Source organism: Simochromis diagramma, unplaced genomic scaffold (genome assembly GCF_900408965.1).
Source record: "Simochromis diagramma unplaced genomic scaffold, fSimDia1.1 OVJJ01000361.1, whole genome shotgun sequence".
NCBI classification, from domain to species: domain Eukaryota; kingdom Metazoa; phylum Chordata; class Actinopteri; order Cichliformes; family Cichlidae; genus Simochromis; species Simochromis diagramma.
The window spans coordinates 1,902,005-1,921,630 of record NW_024386860.1 but is presented as its reverse complement, the minus strand read 5'-3'; the positions used below and the strand labels follow the sequence as shown (position 1 = coordinate 1,921,630).

Genomic DNA, 19,626 nt, shown 5'->3' with positions numbered 1-19,626 from the left:
AAAGGTGCAAGTTCCCCAGGCTGATTGTAGCAGATCTGCAGCATAAAGACTGATGTTTTATCATCTGTATAATGCTACACTTGATTTGTAATTCCACAAAAAAGCAAAAGAAGTTAAACATCAAAGTTAGACTTGCTTGCAATTTCATTAGTTACAGGTAGTGAGTACTGGAATAGACCTCATTTTGCCTTCAGAGCTCAGTTTCCTGTTCTTAGCTGACTAGAGAGGCCTTCTGCAGCGCTAGCAAGGTTCAACATGTTGTGGATTCAGAGATGCTCTTCTGCATACCTTGGTTGTAATGAGCGGTTATCTTGTTACTGTTGCCTTCCTGTCAGCTGAAAGCAGTCTGGCCATTCTCCTCTGACCTCTGACATCAAACGAGGCGTTTTCGCCCAGAAAACTGTCGCTCGCTGGATATTTTCTCCTTTTAGACCAGTCTCTGTGAACTCTGTGATTAAAATCCCAGCAAATCAGCATTTTCTGAAATTGGCTGATTAGATACTTTTTCACTAAACTTACTTACTAAACAGTTATACCTAACAAAGTGGCTGTAAGTGTATTTGTTAAATGACAACTAAGCCACCACAGATATCTCATAGGTTTTATTTACTTTCTGACTTGAAGTGGTGTTAAAATAAATACAAAAACAAGGTGTCAAGCTGAACACAAGGATTAATGTTGAGAACTTTTTCTACATTTTAAAATGGAAAATTCCATCTGCATCTTGACAAATTTCCACTTTAATCCAGGACTTTACCAACCCCTTAACATTTAAAGCGTTTACAATTAAATGATGACTTTCAGAAAGCGCTAAGAAAGTTGTTTAGCAGAATGCTTCTTTTCTCGCGGTCTCTGGTTAGATCTGACGGTGCTTGATATTTCCTCAGTGTAAATGACCACAGCTACTTTGTGGCTGCAGCAGAAAAAAAAAAAAAAAAGATTAAAAAAAAAAACCCCAACAGAATAGGCAATAACTTTTAACAAACAATCTAGTGAGCAGTTCCCATCTACATACAAGATAAAAGTGTTCTTATAAAAAATATAAACTACAAGCAATAATGGCGACAATTACAGAGATATGACCTTGGCGTTCTCCTGAAGAAATCAGACCACATGCCCATTAAACCCGCACAAATGATCCCCATTAGGAAAAGCCACATCATACTGGACAGGCAAAAAACATGCCAAAATCAGCTGTACCATAGTGGTTGCTTCAGTTGTGAGTCATAACAAAAAGGCTAGCCATACTAAAAACATGATGACGTAACCTGTGTGCATTTGTACAACAACGTGGGGCGGGATACATATATGTGAATATATATTTGGAGTTTTTTTTACATGGGGATGGATCTAATTTATGATGTCTCTGAATAATAAAACTCATGCAACATGTAAACATGTTATTTCGCTTCCTGCCACTAACTAAATATTTACAAGAAATAGTAGTGTGCGCGTATAAACAACACTGTAAATGCTCTTATTGTTGTGTGAGAGGAGATCTTTCCACATCATCCCAGATGATCAGGTTGTTCTCTCACTGGTAGCATCAGTTGCAGTGATGAGATATACAACATTTTATACCGTTAGCATCCTGCTTATGTGTTGATAGGACACATTAACAGGAGAATCAGTCATGCAGTTAGAGCAATGTACAATCAAATGGTGACATAAACTGGAGTAAAGGTTCAGAAGGTAAAAAAAAAACAAAAAAAAAAAACGATTAAAAAACCCATCAGTGGCAGAGGTGGTGATATCAGAGTACCTCTCATCATGTCAGAGTTTTTCACCCGAGTCTCTGAATTTCACACGTAGGGTCGAGAAGTTGTCAGACCACAGACACCCCCTGCACGGGACAGTTAAGAGCTGTTACTATGTCGGGCCTCTCGATGCGGGCCACTGCAGAGCACAGCAGTCCCAGAGTGGAGCCTTCTTTCTGGGCCCAGTTAGAGAGGAGTGTGTGGGCCGGGGCCTCTCCCCGCTCGAACAGATCCAGCTGTTCAGGCTCATAACCCAGCGCCGCGCCAAGGTGCCTCCAGCCTCGGCCGCTTCCTTCTTGCAGGAGGCGCTCCACCTCTTCCTGTCTTTGTGGAGGTAGGTTCGTGTAAAGACGGCTGTCCTGCTTGTCTCTCATGTTACCTGTGAAAACAAAATCCAACCAAAGTTACCACATCTGTCCGAAAAGCAGTAGCAGTGCTTACAGTATATTATCAAAAGCTATAAAAAAATACCACAAACATGGGCGCTAGAATAACTGTGTCCTTTTAGAAATACCAAGTTAATTATTGCAAAATTAGGAAGTTTACAGTTGTTGTGGAAAACACTGAAAACTTAAAGGTGATACAGAGATTTCATCCAAACAAAGAGACTTTGTTTAGTTTTAGTGTTAGTTTCTGAAAGCCACAATGCAATACATGGCTTGTCTGCCAGACATCAGTCTGCAGACAAGCCATGTATGGTTATAATATAACTTTTTGAACTTGCTTTCATATATATTTGACCCCAATCAAATATCGCTTTTCTTAAATTAACCCCTGCAAAATACAGTTGCATTTTATTATAATAAAATAGTAATAATGGATGAACTTGAAAATGAAATTCCTCCTGTGGAAGTTTCCAAGCTAACCAATAAACGCGGCAAAGCTCATGGAGTTGTCTCAAAAACAGAGGAGGTTAGACCAAACACACATGTGATTTAAAAGGGATTTTCAAGGAACGTCAACTTCCAAGAGACACGGCAGGCGGCATCATGCATAACTTTAAAAACTCATCGGTAAAGCAGCAAACGTCCCTGGGCATGGAAGAAAGGTTTCGCCGAGAAGAATCAGATGTTTAAAAACAACAGCTGAGATAATAACATATGACTGATGTCTTGGATTGTCTGAGGCACCACGTCATTTAAAAGAATAACACAATGCGCTGAGTGGATAAACTGTAATTGCTCGACTTTCCACCAAGAAATCATTCCTCGGCGTATTTCCAAGTTAGGACTGGTTCCTGAAATGTCCTCACTTGTCCTTCTCATTTAGAGGCACTGAAAATACTTATAAAGAAAGCAGCATGAGCTGAAAGTGTTTGGTCACGAGGAATGAACTAAAATTCCAAAAGCGTGGGAAAAACAACAATAAACATTACCCTTTGGCCTTCTTCTCATCATTAAAGTCAAGCATTGTTATTGTTACTTAAAAACTTTAAAACTGTCAACCTGGTTGCATAAATATGTACACCCTTAACCTAATACTTTGCTTCAGTGACTTCGTATTTTAAAACACCATCTAGTCTTTTTAGGTAGAACTCTATCAGCGTGACATGTCTTCACCCTCCCTCGCGTTGTCTCCTGTGCACAGCTGTCTTCACGTCCGCCCACAGATTTCCTGGTGTGTTTATAGATTTCGGGCACGTCCAAAATTTTAATCTTCCCCTGCTGAAGTAACTCTTTTGTTGATCTGGATGTATGCTACGGGTCATTGTTGTGATGAAAGATGACATTCCAGCTGAAGCATGATGCTGCTGCTGCCATGCTTCAGCGTAGCTATTGTGCTCTTTTGGTGGTGTGCATAGCAACTTTTGGAATTACGGCAAAAAAGTCCAGTCTTGTCATTTTCCCACATGCTTTTAGGAAGACCGGATGTATTTTGTTCTGGAAAACTAGCAAGGCTTGGGTATTTTTCTCTGCAAGAAAAGGCTTCTGTTTTGCCACCCTACCACATAGCACAGACATATGAAGAATATGAAGATTGTTGTCACATGCAGTACACAACCAGATCTTGCCAGAACTTCCTGCAGCTCCTTTAATGTCTCTACAGGCCTCCTTGGCAGCCTCCCTGAACAGCTTTCTTGTTATCTCTTCATCATTTTTTGAGGGGTGTCCAGTTCTTGATAAAGTCACTGTTGTGCCATATTATTTCCACTCGTTGATGACTGTCTCCATTGTGCTCAATGGTATATTTAATACCTTGGGAATTCTGTTGTACCCTTCTCCTGACTGATACCTTTCAGCAATTTGAAAATTTGTAAACTCTCAGTGGCCCTTTTTGCCGTGACCAGATTAGTTTAACAAAATCGGTTGATTTTGGTTAATCCTCAGTTATATGAGGGTGTGCACTCTTATACAAACACACTACACATTAAGCAGTTTGCTTCTCATTTGAATTGCAGAGGTTATTCGTCATATTAAAGATGGAAAAAGCTCTGAAATTATTTATATTGACATCCCAAAAACCCGCGATGGGTGGAAAGGTTGGTTTTTTTTTGTATCCACTGCTCTCGGGGAGCTGCTAGATGTTTTAGCAGCATTTTTAGAAAGCTTGAATCATTTGAAATCAGTTTAATTTAGTTTCATAGCGTCTGTGGCTATCATACCTTTGCTGGGCTGGTTGTCCTGTAGGCTGTAAGAATCCAGAAATACACCACTGTCGCTCTGAAGCTTCTCTCCTTCTGGAGATGTTCCCAACTCTGCTGCACGGGCCTTAGAGAGCGCCTTCTTCTGTTTGCATGACCTCCAGCTGTGAAGACCACAGTAAAAACAATGATAGTTAATTACCCATTAGGTCCTATTTTTAATCACTGGGGGAATATGTACAGATTCTTATGCACATTTCAAAATAAGGACCCTTCTTCAGCGAAAACCTACCATTTATAAGCCACATAAATAAGCAAACCCAGCACCACAGCAGCCAGAACAGACACATATACAAGAATGTTGCTGTTGCCGCTCTCTTCCTGTGTGGTTAAATCAGTCGTTCCAGGAGCAGGACTGGTCTTCCCGTCCTCCGTTACGCCGGGCCACCGAGGAGCATCGGTTTGACTGGGGCGAGAGAGAATGTGCAGCTTCTTCTCTGTGAAGATTAGGAGATGGACATGCGCCACAGTGAGGAGCATTGCATGTGCACATTTTGCACGTCAGAACACATTTGCACACCATAAATTAGGACCAGATGTAATGATAGCCTCAGCTATCCCACTCCCCTGAGGTTTTCAGACCTTTCATTGCCCCCGTTTCCAGCCTGATTCTCCCTCCTGCCGTCTGCCTATTTTGGGATCAAACAGTATATCGTACTGTGCTGACCCACGAGGGGTCAAAGAGTCATGACTTATGGACCCACGGTGTGCACAGATGACCTAACTCCTGGAGAGCGGGTGTAGCCATTTGGGAGCGAGCAGACTTGCTGTCAGGGTCAGCAGCCTCGCTTGACCTTCAGGTTTTTGAGACAGTTAACCTAAAGACCTGTCAAGCTCATATCAATTGGACTACAGCACTTAAGTGGGCTCTTTTTCACAACTCATGTTTCCCAACTCACAGTGTTACAAAGTGAAGTGTAGATGCAGATGTTGACCACATGTCCTCATTTTTTCAGAGACTCTTCCGCTGCTTGTCTCCCCCTTCCCTTCAGCTCTCTCTTTCATCTTTTTTATGCACTATTGCCTGCATCAGATCTTTAAAGGATAAAGCTCTCACTATTCTGTATTTTCCGATTATCAGCCAGTTATAAAATCAAGACCCCAATCAACCCACTGGATAATTTATTTTTAATAGAATTTATTTTAATAACTTTTACAGCTGATAAAAGCCTCCCCCATGATTATTCATGGTTCTTGGTTTATTCTTGTTAAAAGGGAGTTTTTCTTTCCCTTTATGCATTTTATTTACTGAGTCTAAATCTTTGATAAAGCTCACCCATGCAGAGTGTGTCAGATTGGGGCAGGCAGGACCGGATCTCCACCTCATTTTCAGAGCACCGAGCGCAAGGCTGACAGGGACCTGTGGGACGAACCGCCTCCGAGAAGGTTCCAGGGCCGCAGGTGGCGCACACAGTGTCTCCCATAGAGCCACACTGCCGTACAACCCCCTCGCCGCGATTGCATGTGGAGCAAGGTGCGCACAAGCTGTACGAGCTCAAAAAGAAGAAGCCATTGTCACATTCACACTGTGTGTTTTGAGTGGCAGAGCATGGAGAGAAAGTGGGAATACTGTGTGGACACCTAGCACATGGAAGGCAAGAGCCAAGGTCTTCAGATGAGGAAAATCTGCCTATGGGAAAGATTACAAACTCTGCATCAAACTGGGTGAAGAAAATGATGAAGCACTTGAAACATGCTGAATCAGAGTAGTAACATTAGATTATAAGTGCTTACCCTCTGGGCACGGTGCACATGTGGTGTCCTTTTTCCCACATTCTACCTTCACTTCAAACCCAGGAGGGCACAGACTGCAACACTCCCCTGATTCAGTGAACTTACCACTGGCACAGGCATTTCCAAGAGTAACCTACAGCAAAAGTGACACAGTAAGAAAAATAAGATACCCCTACTGGTTTTTTTTTAAGGCAACAAATCATACGTTTGGGCCATTTTTGGATATAAAGTTATAGGACTGCACGATTAAAGAAGCAGCAAAGAAGATAAACTGTAAATGCCCCCCCCACACACACACACACACACCCCAAACCCGCCTTGTTTTTATCTTTCGATCTGCCTTGGTTTTCACCCATAAGTGCTCTTAATCCTTATCTGCAAGTGGGTAATGGAGGTCCCAGCTTGAGTTATGACATGACGAATAGATCAGACATTCCTAACAGCTTGTGCAGGGAGCGAGGGTGCCTGACAGGAGTTGCTGGATTTAATCACATGGCTTTAGGTCATTGAAAAGAATGAAACATAAAGGGGGAAGTAAAACAACCAGAAAAGGAGCGTGAAAGAAGTAAAAGAAAAAAGAAAACATCTGAGTTTCTGCCTCTCCACTCATTCTAAATTCTGTGTGAATGAGCGCTCTCTGTGTGAATTAACTATACTGGTTGTGGCGGTGACTGGGAATAAAGGAGATGGCCCCAGGCAAGAGTGTCAGTTAACCAAGGCTGCTCAGCATGAGAGTGTCCGTTTGGGTAAGAGGAGCGCTTTGAAGTCACAAAGCCCCGCAGGTGTGTCTGTGAAGGTCAGTATTTCACTAACACGCCCTTCTCCAGGCTCTATGCAACGGCATCTTAAACATGCACACATATTTAAGGGAGATTGACCTACTCCGCCTGGGGCCTGACAAGAGCAAACAGATGTCTAACAACTAACCTCCTGCAAAGGAAAAAAGTAACAGCTAAACAACCTCAATGATGTCTCTCTTTGTTTCTGAAGTCTGCCAAGACACTCAGGAGACATGTGTGAACCTGTAGCCTCCAACAAAAGCCCCCCAGATAAAAAACACACACTCACGCACGGACACACACACACACACACACACACACACACACACACACACACACACAGTGGTGCGACTCCAGTCGCGAAACCCAAAATGTTCCGTGCTGATAATACAGGGGAATCGGCTTTGAAACTGTGCTCGACTCGTTCCAAAAACAACAGCCAGTTTGACCGCACAGCTTACAGAGGAGCCTGATGATATCTGAACACCAGCCACACAACCCAGAACAGAGGCATTTAGGAGACTGGGGTGGTAGGATCCAGCAGGGAGGAATCAGGATATCTGAGTTGGCGTCATAACCACAATAACTTGTAGCACAGAGGTATCCTGGTAACCCTGGTTTGCCCTCTCCATGTGACTGATGAAGTGCTTAATAACCTTTTGGCCTCTTAATCTATCCTTTGGTAAATATTTAGTGACAGTGGCTCTGTTTTGTTTTTTGGCATTTTTTTGGTGTGTGTGTGTGGGGGGGATGGGGGGGGGGGTTGACCTCGAGCTTGAATTTGTAGCATTTTATAACGCTTGGTGTGGGTCTGGTTGGTGTAACTCATTAAACTTGGCTGGGGGGCCAACTGTACAGAGAGCAGGCGCCGGCAAATGCTTGGCGCTTAACCCATTGGTCTCCAGTATACAATGAAAGATTTCATTCATGCCACACTGGAAACCAGCGGGAACTGACATCTACTCCTTACAGGAATAAATATCTACTCAATGTAAATTAAATAGTACTCCTTAGGGGTAAATTGAACTTTAAGTACTAAGAGGAGTAAATTATACTTTTACAGGACAATGATGAGTTTCCTGTTTAAGTCTAGAAAGTAGACATAATAACAGAAAAAACATCTTCTAAATTATTTGTTGCTTGTAAACTCAGAAGGCAAAAACTGTTATTTTTAGTTTCGTGCCACATAAATTGAAACGCTTTGCTTTCTAAACATGTATATAACTTGATTCCGTTTAATTATTGGCTCTTGTTAATCATCTTGCTACAGCTTGTGTGGCTACAACGTCATACCTTGTCATTATGTTCACTTTTCAAGCAAAGTTTAATTTCCCTCAGAGTCCTCTGGGTCTTATCTGTTGTACTGGGGGGATATAAAGTCTGAGGGGAACCAAGCTGCAGTTGCTTTTTCCATCAAGGTAAGAAGCTGCAATCTAAAGGGATTCCCCAGTGAGAACAGACGGACCACCGAGGAGCACAGCTTTCAATAGGGCTCTCAACTCCACGGCTGCTGGAGTCACTCAGTCATCGGGGATCTCACACACAAACACACATGCGCACAATTCATTTCAGCCGCCTCTATGCCTGAAACATTTTCTGAAATGAGCTCCCTTTTAAAGCCTGCAGATGTGAGTTTCCACTGTTAATCTAATCTGTGTGAAAATAAACATGAAAAGATTGCTCTTCGCTTGTGAAGATGCTGACCCATGATATTTCACAATCCGGCTGTGGCAACAACAGTGAGAGGTCTTTCAGCAGAGTCAGCCCAGGCTGAGAGGGGAAACCTGTCTGAGCAGCACATCTGCGCCCATTCCTGCTATTGGTGCAGTATGCAGGCAGCATGAGGGACAAATTAAAGGACACAGGGTTCCACCACAACCGTGATCCTAAATCAAACGAGACAGCGCGCGCAGATACACCAACTATTCATCTAACGGTTTTCAACTCTCACCAAAGTAAATGAGGTAATTAAAAGTACTAAATGATCCTGAAGTCTGCCTACTCTGTGGAAATTCAAATTAGGGTGGGAACACACTAAACTACCCCCTTGCATACACACACACACACACACACACCACAAACTGGGAGAAAATGATGATAATTGCCTTGCTCCGGATATCCAGACCCCAGCAGTAGTAATAGACTAGGCCACATTTTCACCAGGAACTACCACTAGTAACAAATGTATCAACGCGTACAGTAAACTAAATGGAAAATGTGTTGTAGAAAGAGTTAAGGTAGTAGAAAAACACCCAACTTCCACACTGAATCATATAGTGACTAATGAAACAATTATTTTTGGAAACAAAAGATTCCTTTTGTGTTTTTCCCAAATGAAAAGCATCTTAAATTCCACAAATTAATCCTACTGATATTATAATTATAAAGAGATACCTATCTTTTTTAGAACTAAAGCCTTATCTAACCACTTTGATCTAACAAAAGTGCTCTGACTCTTAAAAAGCATGTCTAGACAGGACTACAAGCCCCATGGGCTTTTTCAGGTAGATGAGTGTCAAATTATTGTCTGCAACTGTGAGGTAGAGGCTTTCTTTGCACCCTGATCCTGGCTTAATGGCATGCTATCAAACACCACCGAAACTATAATCTGTCTTTAAATCATACACCATTTATTTTAATGTGGCTGCTTAATCTTGATAAATGGTGTGCTCCTGGGTTTTGTTCCTGTTTTATGTGTTTGGTTCATTGTAGCCGGTGCGATGGGCTTAAAATGCGAAGTTTCGTGGGAAAACAATGAGATTGCAATAAAAAAAACAAAAAAACAAAAACACACACACAAGAAGAGGAAGAAATAGTGCCAAGGAGGTCTTCAGTAGGCTTCGTCTTAGCATGTGCATCTGAGAAATATGTTTACCACGGTTCGATTCCAGTTTTGTCAAGAGAGCCTTTCAAAGACGCACTAATTTTACTCTATTATCACCTCTGACGCTTATATTCACCAACATGTGTCGTGTGACAGCCCTGACGAAGTACGGTTCTGTGTTGTGAAACAGATTTCCTTTGGGAGCAATGGTGAAAACTGAGCTGGATTAAGTTTACTCAAGTTTAAACAGACCCCTGATGTAAAGCCACGAGTGTGGAATAAGTAAGAAACGCCTTAGAAAACACGTCAAAGTGAAAATCTGACTTTAGCTCATGTGGTGGTAAAGCGTGTAATAAACTGTAGCTTACTTTTAACAGCAGAAATGCGCATACGACAAACGGTTTCATGTCTTCAGCTCCAAAATCCTCTTTGGCTTCGACACACAGGGGCGTCTCAAAATCGTCCACAGAACAGTGTTTTCACTCTGCAGCCTCCAACAATGGCATGAAAAATGCCAAAAACTCAAGTTCCCCGAGTCTAGTTAAATACACCAACTTGTCCTAAAACGCGCTGGTTCCACAGAAAGGAGAATTCGGTCATAGTCCAGTAACCAGATGAGGGTTTTTACGCGTGAGGAAGCAGTTTTAAAATGTGTATAATCCTTCGGTCTTCTCCGCGTAGCGCTGCAGCCCGATGCGTCTGTGTCAGTGCATTCCTCAATGTTACCTTAAAACAAAGTTTCTTCTGTCTCAGCTCACGAGATGCACCAACTGCCACACTCCTGCAGCTTTGCAACAGATGAATCTGCTGCGAGTTCTCAGGAGCCTTTTCTCCTCCCATCTACTCGGCTTTCAGTGCGGCTTCGTGATTGGCTGCATCCCGGAGCTCGGTAACAAGTACAGACGATACAGGAAGGGAGAAAAGTAAAGGCAACCGTCATTGTTATCGACGGTGTGTCAATGTTATGTATCTAATGTTACGTGTATTAGTCTACAGGCTCAGTGCACTAGCTTAAAAAGAGCAGCCCCAAAGTTTCCAGTATTAAACACAATAATGGGACATTAATACATAAACAGTCGCGTTAATAAATGGGATAAAGGTATTAGTTTATAGACTAGACTGTTCGGATAGTTTGTACTGATATTTATTAATTTTTTCCAAAATTTTATTGTAATTATTGCCTCTCCTGCATTTATCTGTCTGCTCTTTTTGTCAGTTAGCCAACAAAATAAGACTTTACATGCAGATATGAAATGTGTTGCATTGTTGGATACATTTTTTTTTATCTGAAGCTGAGTAATCCTAGTGAAAAATGCGTAAAAGCAGGACTTTACCGATCACGTTTTACTGCGTTAGGCCCTACAGGGATGCTCGCAAAGAGCTGTGATCAGTTGTTATCAGAAACAAAAGAGGGCATGCGAATCAAACAAGCGCCCTTAAGAAGAAGTACATGTTTGATCTCAAGTAATTCAAAAGATTAGAAAACCAATCCAGGCTAAATTACACACCTTGTAAATTCTAGAGAGCGCATCGCAGGGGGCCCGGAGACTTCAGAGGCAAACAAATGGAAAGATCTCTCAGACACAATACTACTTGCACTTCAAAGCCTGCCGAGAGATAAGAGGAGACTGAGGATGTTCCTCCTCTGATAAAATGCCAAAAAAATATTTGAGACAAGCAGGGATCTCCTTTGCGTTCATTCATAACAACTGACAAAGTCTCCGCACTGCAAAAACCTCAATCTGCCTGAGGAATTCTTTTTTAGTTTTAAGTCTATATTTTAAACACGTCTTTTCTTTTCTTTTTTCACCCTATTAAATCTACTTTCGGCTGCATGTTTGTTTAAGTTTTAAAAAAAGAAATTACGCCGGATGCCCTGCCTGACTCAAACTTCGGGATCTGCGTCTCCTTCAACCAAGGAACTTTCGTTTGTTAGGTGAATGTGTAAACCACCACAACGTAGAGCTACTATTGCCCTGCAAAATCAAGTAGATTTTTATCTTCTATGAGTTTTTAATTGAGGCACTATGAGAGTGTGAATCAAATAAGCGCTCTTAAAAATACATGCATTGTTAAATAACGCAATACGAAGAAAAATAAAGTTTATTTCAAGACTGATTTAAAAAAAAAAAATAATATAAATGAGTTTGTAGTTACAGCAGACAAATCTGCCTCACTATGAAAACAAGCCTAAAAGTTTATTTTTATGGGGAACAGGTTCCAATAAGATTATCTTACTGGAACTAAAGAAAAAAAGTTTTGTTTTGTTTTTTTTTAGGATTCAGTAACCATCCTTCAAAGCAAGTTTTATTATAAATCAGAAAAATAAACAGTCTTCATCAGTGTCTTCCCCCTTCACTTGTCTGCATTATCTGGCTGTAGGAGCACAAACTGCTTATCAGAGTTTGTTTGTAGTTATACATGACTGGGAATGATAATGAAGCTATAAAAAGGAAAGAAAATGAAGTTTTTCTCCACAGGCCAAGGTGAAATGGACCAGTGGAGGAAAAAAAAGAAGAGGAGGAGGACGCGGGGGATGGGATCTGAGGTCGTTTGAGCGAGGACTATTTGAGAGTTGTTGTGGTTCTTGGCAGGAACATCTTGAACAACACCAAAATTGCAGCATATCATGAAATCAATCCCCTCCGCCTGCCCTCAGGTCTGGAGAGGTCAGACGGAGATGCTGGCAGCAACTGGGAGCGAGGTGTTAATCCCTCCCTCCATTGTCAGAGGGACCACATCAGAGCAACTGCACCCTCCTACTACACTTCCCTTATTCACTGTGCTGTGGTTTGTATTTGACTGGAGGTCCACAGGTCAGTTTTACCACCCACCTCCCCCCTCCCAACCCTACTGAATTGTACCTCATAGAGGCGTTTATGGGGAGGCTGACAGGATGTTCGGCCCACCAGGAGATCAAAGTCACTTGAAGTAAATGCGCTCTTGCTTGCTGTGACCTTTTCAACTCTTTTAGGGTTAACATCACAGACGCATGCAAGGCTGGGATTATGGAGGAGCTGGATGAGCTACATTGTGGCGGCAGATCAGTTTCCTTCCTCCTGGGGTTCACACACACACATACAAACACACACACACACACACAATCAGAGCTCATTTTTCAGCCCTATCATCTGATCAACCTCAGGTAACAGGGCTGTTGGTTCACTGAAAATAAGCATCGGGAAGGAGCAATACAACTTCTCACACTGAGAGCAAACAGAAACAATAATGTCTTTAAAGTTACAAGGAGCTGGACTTTTCTTTTACTAGAGCAATGCCACCACTTAGTAACAGTGGGAAAGAGAAATGGATCAAGTCCAACTGCAACACACATGGCGTTTCTTACGGATCACTTTGAATCTGAATTAAAACTGAATTAAGATACATAAAATACAGCACGACTCAAAAGTGCTTTAGGTGGAGGATCGGGGCTGCAATGACTGCGAAGACGTACATCTAAAACTGATGAATTCAAAGTCTCTGAGAGTTACTGCATAGTTGTGTGAAATAATGCATTCGCCCTGGTTAGAGCAAAACGTCATAAAGCGATATCAGTATTTGCAAGACGTGTTTTATTCACAGACTGTCTCAGCAATGCACAGCTTATACATTTATCCTTACCTTACTGCTGTGTAAATATGATTTTTAGACAGTCTGAACCCATTGAATCAAACAGTGGAGAAAAAGGTTGAAATGAGGAGTAAACATTTCATTTCAAATATAGTTTCCTTTACATTTCTTATGCATTTCTTATCTTATTCAGAGAATCTCTGACAACTAGTCATTTTATGTGTGCAACATATTATGGGTATTGCTTTCACCCAGATAGTTCCCTTTGTCTTTCTCCCATTAATGACACTGCAAAACATCGACTTTGTTCCAACCGCAGTATTACAAAAAAAGAAAGAAAGAAAAAAGAAAAAGGAAAAAAAAAGAAGCTGGCAGGAAGTGAATTCCTCTAAAACTCACTGACAGACTTTCTACACACATGTTTCAGATGTTCTCAGTACTTCATAAGCGGTTTTACAATACCAGCACAGTCAACAGTTCATCGAATCCACGTCTGAGTCACAGTGGAGTAGAAAAGTGTGTTCAAAATGGATCAGCAGGGACAACAAATCTGACATATAGTGATTTTAGATTCAGTGTTTATACAAGGCCTTAGATGAAAAAGGCACTTTTGAGCTCAAATATAACAGGAATACAGTCATATGGTGAACAGAGTAGCAACAAAACCATTCCAGAAGAATTTATAAAAGCCTTAACGCTATCATGAATAAGGCAACAGAGGGCCCTGCATTTGAGGTTCATTGCATCCAAACTCCACATAGTTAAAAAAAACGAATATACTTCACATACTTGACCATTAAAGCAGTTATTGCTTTAATTGTAACAGTCTTACATTACCTAGAGCCTTAAGGAATGCAGAGATTATAAAATGTGGTATCCTGGTGTATTTCTGGTGCTAGGATAAGGATCTTTCAACCACTAAACATTATAAAACAGCATTAAGTATACTAGCCTTGTTACCCCGTGTCTCTCTTTACAAAATCTGACCTTTTGCGGTATTACCAGTATTGCAATTTGGGAATCTCAAGCAACATCTACTGTAGTTTTTTTCAAGTTTTCAGGAGTTTTAAGAAGTTGCCATTGCCAAAGAATGGCTTTGGGACATTCAACAGTACAGGGATTGTAGCCGTGTCTCCGACAATAAAGGAGAAAAACATGGAGCCCGGGGAGTTCACAGCACGACTCGTCTTTGCGTCTGAGGCTGAATGTGGATCAGAGTGAGTCAGTCCCCTGAAATATGACTCAGAGCACATACAGTTCGACAGCAGTCCACAACCGCAAACACGGAGCTCTTCTCCATACACAAAACAAGGCCACTCTTTGGAATGATGCTGATTAAAAACAGTGTAACCATCAATGAAATATGCAATAAAATATAAAACCATTTAAGAGTAGAAAGTGCTCAGTGTATAGTTGCTCTCTCAGAGAGATAAGTGGCTGGCTGGAGAGCATAGTTTACTATTCTTTACAGTTTGTAAAGGACAGGGAGGCCTTGTTGAGTCTCGCGAGCGTGTGACGATGCATCCTACAGAGTCCTCAGGGTTCCTCCCGACTGTCGCTCGTCTCATTTGCCAGCATTCTCTGTGGGATTGTACTCGGTTTCACCTGACGACACCTGAGAGATGCGGCGCGTGGAGCCCCACAGACGACGGGAGAATTGTCCTGAGCGAACCTGAAAGGAGGAGGGTCAGCACGTTAATCTTCACTTCTAAAAAGGCTCGATTATCATAAGAAAAACCTTGTTTTCAGCAAATATTTAGCATACAAGAGCCTCCTTCCCACACCCCCACTCTCTCACATCTGACAGTTACCACTCCTGCTTCTCACCTCCTCTGGTTTCCCAGCCCCCACCACAATTAACTTCCCGTCTTCTAGTCCCACTAGGATGTGGCTGCACTCTTTGGTGACAGACACACTCCTCACAGTGACCCTCAAGGCCAGGGGTGTCACCAAAGCATCCAGGCTGCAAAAGAGGGAAGAGTTAGAACCAAACATTTTTTTGCTCTGAAGTTTTGTGCAAATGCTATAAATTAGCAGCCTTTAAATTAACATTGCACTGTGTTCTTCATCTCTTTACCTGTATAAGTCCCGAATGTGGAGGTTGCCTTGAATAGTTCCCAGGATGACATATTCAGACACCAGGTGGAGTGCAGTCACCTGCTCCTCCATGGTGAAAGAAGACAGCAGACAGCCGTTCACTGAGTAAACATGAATGGAGTACTTGCCCTGCAGGAATAAGCAACATTTGGATAGTGACATAAGCGGAAAGAAAAAAGGAGCCGTACATTCGAATGCATTAGAAAATATATGTTTACTGGACGTGCCTTCTTGTTGGAGCGTTCCTCCAGAGACGTCTGTACCACAATGTGGCCTTCCATTCCCACCTGTAGCCCGGAGATTTGGGCGGGTATGCAGCTTTCGTTAGGTGGCCGCAATGTTCGCAGGAACTGGCCTCGTCGGACTGTGTGCACTATCACAGTTCCATCCTGGCACACAGGAAGCACAAGCAGAGCTTCATTAAAGATCCAACAGCACTTCAAGCTTAAACCTATCATCTTGTCATCCTGCGAGGTGACAACTCTTGGCGTAAGAAGTCAAGTTTAAGTTCCTGTAATAAGAGCTAAGAATTGCAGACCTGAATTTTCTGTTTGCCCCCTGAGGATTTGATGCTATTTATTTATATAAAAGTTTGAGGGGCAGCTTGGCAGGACGCCTTCTGTGCACTCTAATCAAAAAAAACGGAGTATTTCCAGAAGGGAGAACACATCTGAAGCATACTATCTTCTGTTGTATGCTACATGTGCAAAAGATCAACACTGGGCCACAGCCTGGCTTGATTTTCTCAACGTTGCCTGGACTTCATGTGTGAAACAGATCTAGATCATTTAATAATGAGATACTTTGGAGATTTAAAAAAAAAATCGCTGGCATAACATCTTTAAATTTCTCTCTTAAATAGTAGCATAAGTACTTTTATTTCATCTTTAACACGTCCAAGTTTTACATCTCTGACCTTTGATCCTGAGACAGCCATGTCCAGTTCAGTGCTGATGGCCACACAGGTTACCTCCTGGTCATGCCCACAGAGAATCTGTACTGGCCGGGGAGACAAGCCGCTGGAGACACCACCCTGAATGACAAAAAAAAAAAAAAGACAGACTCTTTGCGTGAAGGCTTCATTTTGAGCACAGCTGCTTCTTAGTGCAATTTACAACTGCTGCATGTGAGTGAGGCTAAGCATAAAGATGATCACCTGCTGTAGAACCTGCCACACTATACAGGATGTGTCCCTTGAACCAGAGATGAGGTAGATGCCACAGAGATCCAGAGCCAAGCAAGTAACAACGTCTTCGAAGAACACACAGAAACACAGATAAATGCGCAACAATGCAAAATACAAATATTCCTTTAAGACAGATAACCATCAGAACTCACCAACGTGCCGGCAGATCCGTCCAACCAGCTTGCCTCTCGCCAGCTGGGTGACGCGGAGACTGCAATCCCAGTGTCCCCCGCTGAACAGCAGGCGGCCATCGTTAGACACGACCAGCACCTGAGCGCTGATGTCGACCCCAGGAGCGAAAGGTCCGCTCAAGAAACGCTGAGTTCTGGGACACAAAGCGGGATTGGAAAAGATCAAAGCGACTTCGAAACAAACAACAAGAGCAAGCTGTGGTCTAAATGTGGACGATTTATAATGTGCCATAAAACTGTCAAGACTTCTGCAGATTACAACCTGTGTGAAAGAAAATGTTCAAATGGTTTTTATCGTTATTTATTTCCTGCTTCCTGATCCATGGAAACGATAAGCTGAAAATAAGATCCAGTAAAGCAAATTTCAACAAATTAAAAGGAACTCTGAATCATCACGGACGAGGACAGACAGATGTTGTGCTTCCATCCAGCTATCAGGAATTTTCTTTATCCTGGGAAATGCTGCAATGAGTGCAAAACATTTAAATTTGAGCACAAAGTACCCAAAGTAATCTTGTCACTGTTTCTGTAGAGTCAGATAAGGATCCTGTACTTCAGAGGTTCTTCTCAGAAAAGAAAAAAATAGCAGGGTAGTGTGATTTCTTCTGCCATCAGCTTTTAAATAGAGCTCTTTTACTGCTTGCCACACCTGCCTCTAGAGTCCTGCAATTGGGCCCTTATCAGGACATTATTACGTGTAATTTACGAACACTTTTCTCCCTAGAAAATGGAGTTCCCATGGGTGTATTATTTGTTAAGGCACTCACTTAGGATTATTCATCGTGGGGTCTTTAGAGAAGGTGAAGTAGTTGGCGATGTTTTTGTCGTACGGCAGCCAGTTGTGTGTCCCTATCAACCCGTTGGAACTGACGGTCACCTACAGAGGAAAAATCATCTTAATGCAAAAGTTACACCAGCCTTTTCTCTACTATCTAACACTGTTGCTACTGCCTGGGTTTAGTTATGAATTTGGTCCTTACCAGTATATCTGAGCCCTGGGTGATGGAGCGGGTCTGTGTCTTTGGTACCACAGCTTGGACCACAGGAAAGCCATCACTTACCACCTGAGGCACACACGAATAAACACATGCACATACAGAAACATGACTTAATATTCATTATTTGAGTTGAGGAATGAGTTTAAAAAGATTTTAGGCCGTACCTCCTTAAATGGCCGGAGTTTTTGGATATGTTCAAAGATATTCAGGGGGAGAGTGTCCAGACGGGCCTGCCGCCTTGATGCGTTCTCAGCTGACATGCGAGGAGGATGAGGCTCCTGATTGGACACAAATGTGTTATAACACTGCTGCTTTTTTTTTTTTTTAAACAAAAAGTCAGATTATTATTTATCTTGAAAAAAGCTGTGAAATATTTTGAGTGTACCTTAAGGAGCTGACAAGGTGTCTGTCCAAAGTTGCTGATGATGCCCTCCAAGGCCTTGCGCTCATTCTCATTGGCTATTGCATCCAGATCTACTGCACCTGCACAGAGGTCAAGAAAAATGTAAGAAAGAGCCACAACCAAGAAAACAGAATAACAATTAATGCTGAGTAAAGTTTCCTCTTTTTTTCCTGTTCTTTATTCTAGCCTTACCCTCATAAGTACAGTAGTAGAAGACATTGAGGGCATTCACTGCCTCTTCGCCTCTCTGCTTATAACCAAAGATCAGGTCAATCCACTCATGGAGGTGATTGGACACGTACTCAGACTCCTACAGTTTAAGATAAAAGAAATTACCTTCTTTAGCAGTTTCCTTAACAAAATATTCTCACAAGAAAATGCATGAGTAAGTTTTAGAGACACAGGATGTTTGTGTAGACTCACCAGGGCTTTCTTGTGTTTTCTGATAAAGTCTTCCCTTGATGTCGCCCAGCGAGGCAGCACAACATCTGTCACAGGCTCCTGAGATATCTGTAACTGGCCTAGGTCGAAGCCTATAACAGTCATGGAGCAGCTATGAGTTAATATTTTTCATCTTTAAGCATTTATTTGACAAAATATATATATATGGGCACTCTTTACCGTTCATATTCTGCAGGAATTCTGGGAAGTAAAAGAACTCTGGGATGAGCTCTTTGACATCAGCTGGACTCTCCATGCGAGCCTGCCAGGCTGCTGCCACCGAGTGGAACTGTCTGTCAGCGCAGTCAAACCTAAACAGTGGCGACAAAGACCTGTATGAGAAAACAAGATACCAGGAAACTCAAGAAACTCCTGAACTAGTCAGCACTCCCACCCACTTTCCACTCTGTAGCTGGATATGCAGGGTGGTGAATGGCTCCATGCGGATCATGTAGTGCATGACTCCTGCTGCATTAGAGTAGTGTGTGCCATAGTGGAATTTGTCAATGGTGCCCGTTGGGTCCTCAAAGCTCTCATATCTAAAGAATAAAGAAAAATATGTCCACAAATTATTTAGATTATCGATTCAGGTGGTAACACAGGAACTGCTTCAAGACCCACTTACTTCTCTCTGACATTCTGTGCATGACGTGGGTTGACCACACCGATGGGTTTGGATAAATCCCTGAACACTGCAGGGTCCTCCAGATCCAGAACAGTAGAGGTGTAGTCGCACAAGACCCAGGGAAACTGAAGAGAAACAAAAACACACAACTCACTGTAGCATTTGCTCACACTGAAAGTGCAAACTCTTTGGTGATAGCAGTGGTAGTAGATACAAGTGCGGCACACTTACCACAGGGTACTGCGACAGGTCGTTGTAAGTGCGTCCAGCAATGGTGTTCAGTTGCATCAAATACTCAAAATTGGAGATCTCTCTGCACACCCATTTCTGTTAACATCAATACTGGACTGGTCACAAACATGTACATGATTGATGATCTT

At 42.2% G+C, this 19,626-nt stretch overlaps 2 protein-coding genes across 6 annotated transcripts in view; both read right to left on the bottom strand.

The window, feature by feature from the left end:
• Positions 1 to 584: 584 nt before the first annotated feature.
• nradd (neurotrophin receptor associated death domain) lies at positions 585 to 10,590 on the bottom strand. Of its 2 annotated transcripts, none has more exons than XM_040031132.1 (6): positions 10,462 to 10,590; positions 6,133 to 6,265; positions 5,675 to 6,028; positions 4,631 to 4,835; positions 4,360 to 4,502; positions 585 to 2,136 (listed from the first exon to the last, which is right to left on the bottom strand). In XM_040031132.1, the coding sequence occupies exons 1-6, from the start codon at positions 10,573 to 10,575 to the stop codon at positions 1,826 to 1,828; spliced, it is 1,260 nt and encodes a 419-aa protein (XP_039887066.1). In that variant the 5' UTR covers positions 10,576 to 10,590; the 3' UTR covers positions 585 to 1,825. The 2 variants fall into 2 exon arrangements, with proteins under 2 accessions (XP_039887066.1, XP_039887067.1); XM_040031133.1 differs by having other exon boundaries at positions 10,104 to 10,553.
• Positions 10,591 to 13,286: 2,696 nt separating this feature from the next.
• nbeal2 (neurobeachin-like 2) overlaps positions 13,287 to 19,626 on the bottom strand; it is a 32,501-nt gene continuing 26,161 nt past the window's right edge. For all 4 annotated transcript variants that reach the window (XM_040031058.1, XM_040031059.1, XM_040031062.1 and 1 more), the window contains 17 exons: positions 19,478 to 19,573; positions 19,247 to 19,371; positions 19,020 to 19,160; positions 18,802 to 18,932; positions 18,604 to 18,713; positions 18,373 to 18,490; positions 18,163 to 18,260; positions 17,942 to 18,055; positions 17,760 to 17,843; positions 17,547 to 17,656; positions 16,741 to 16,913; positions 16,559 to 16,653; positions 16,319 to 16,435; positions 15,630 to 15,791; positions 15,383 to 15,531; positions 15,133 to 15,268; positions 13,287 to 14,977 (listed from right to left, as the gene is read on the bottom strand). In XM_040031058.1, coding sequence (XP_039886992.1) covers positions 14,870 to 14,977; positions 15,133 to 15,268; positions 15,383 to 15,531; positions 15,630 to 15,791; positions 16,319 to 16,435; positions 16,559 to 16,653; positions 16,741 to 16,913; positions 17,547 to 17,656; positions 17,760 to 17,843; positions 17,942 to 18,055; positions 18,163 to 18,260; positions 18,373 to 18,490; positions 18,604 to 18,713; positions 18,802 to 18,932; positions 19,020 to 19,160; positions 19,247 to 19,371; positions 19,478 to 19,573 — 2,067 coding nt within the window. In that variant the 3' untranslated portion in view covers positions 13,287 to 14,869. The remainder of the gene's footprint in view (positions 14,978 to 15,132; positions 15,269 to 15,382; positions 15,532 to 15,629; positions 15,792 to 16,318; positions 16,436 to 16,558; positions 16,654 to 16,740; positions 16,914 to 17,546; positions 17,657 to 17,759; positions 17,844 to 17,941; positions 18,056 to 18,162; positions 18,261 to 18,372; positions 18,491 to 18,603; positions 18,714 to 18,801; positions 18,933 to 19,019; positions 19,161 to 19,246; positions 19,372 to 19,477; positions 19,574 to 19,626) is intronic.

Excerpts from the sequence above, each read along its gene's own strand:
- nradd (XM_040031132.1), bottom strand. The coding sequence starts at position 10,575 with ATGGGAGGAGAAAAGGCTCCTGAGAACTCGCAGCAGATTCATCTGTTG. Across the intron at positions 6,029-6,132 it reads ATGTGCACCGTGCCCAGAGG|GCAGATTTTCCTCATCTGAA; the intron begins GTAAGCACTTAT and ends TCTTTCCCATAG. Across the intron at positions 4,503-4,630 it reads ATTTATGTGGCTTATAAATG|CTGGAGGTCATGCAAACAGA; the intron begins GTAGGTTTTCGC and ends TGGTCTTCACAG.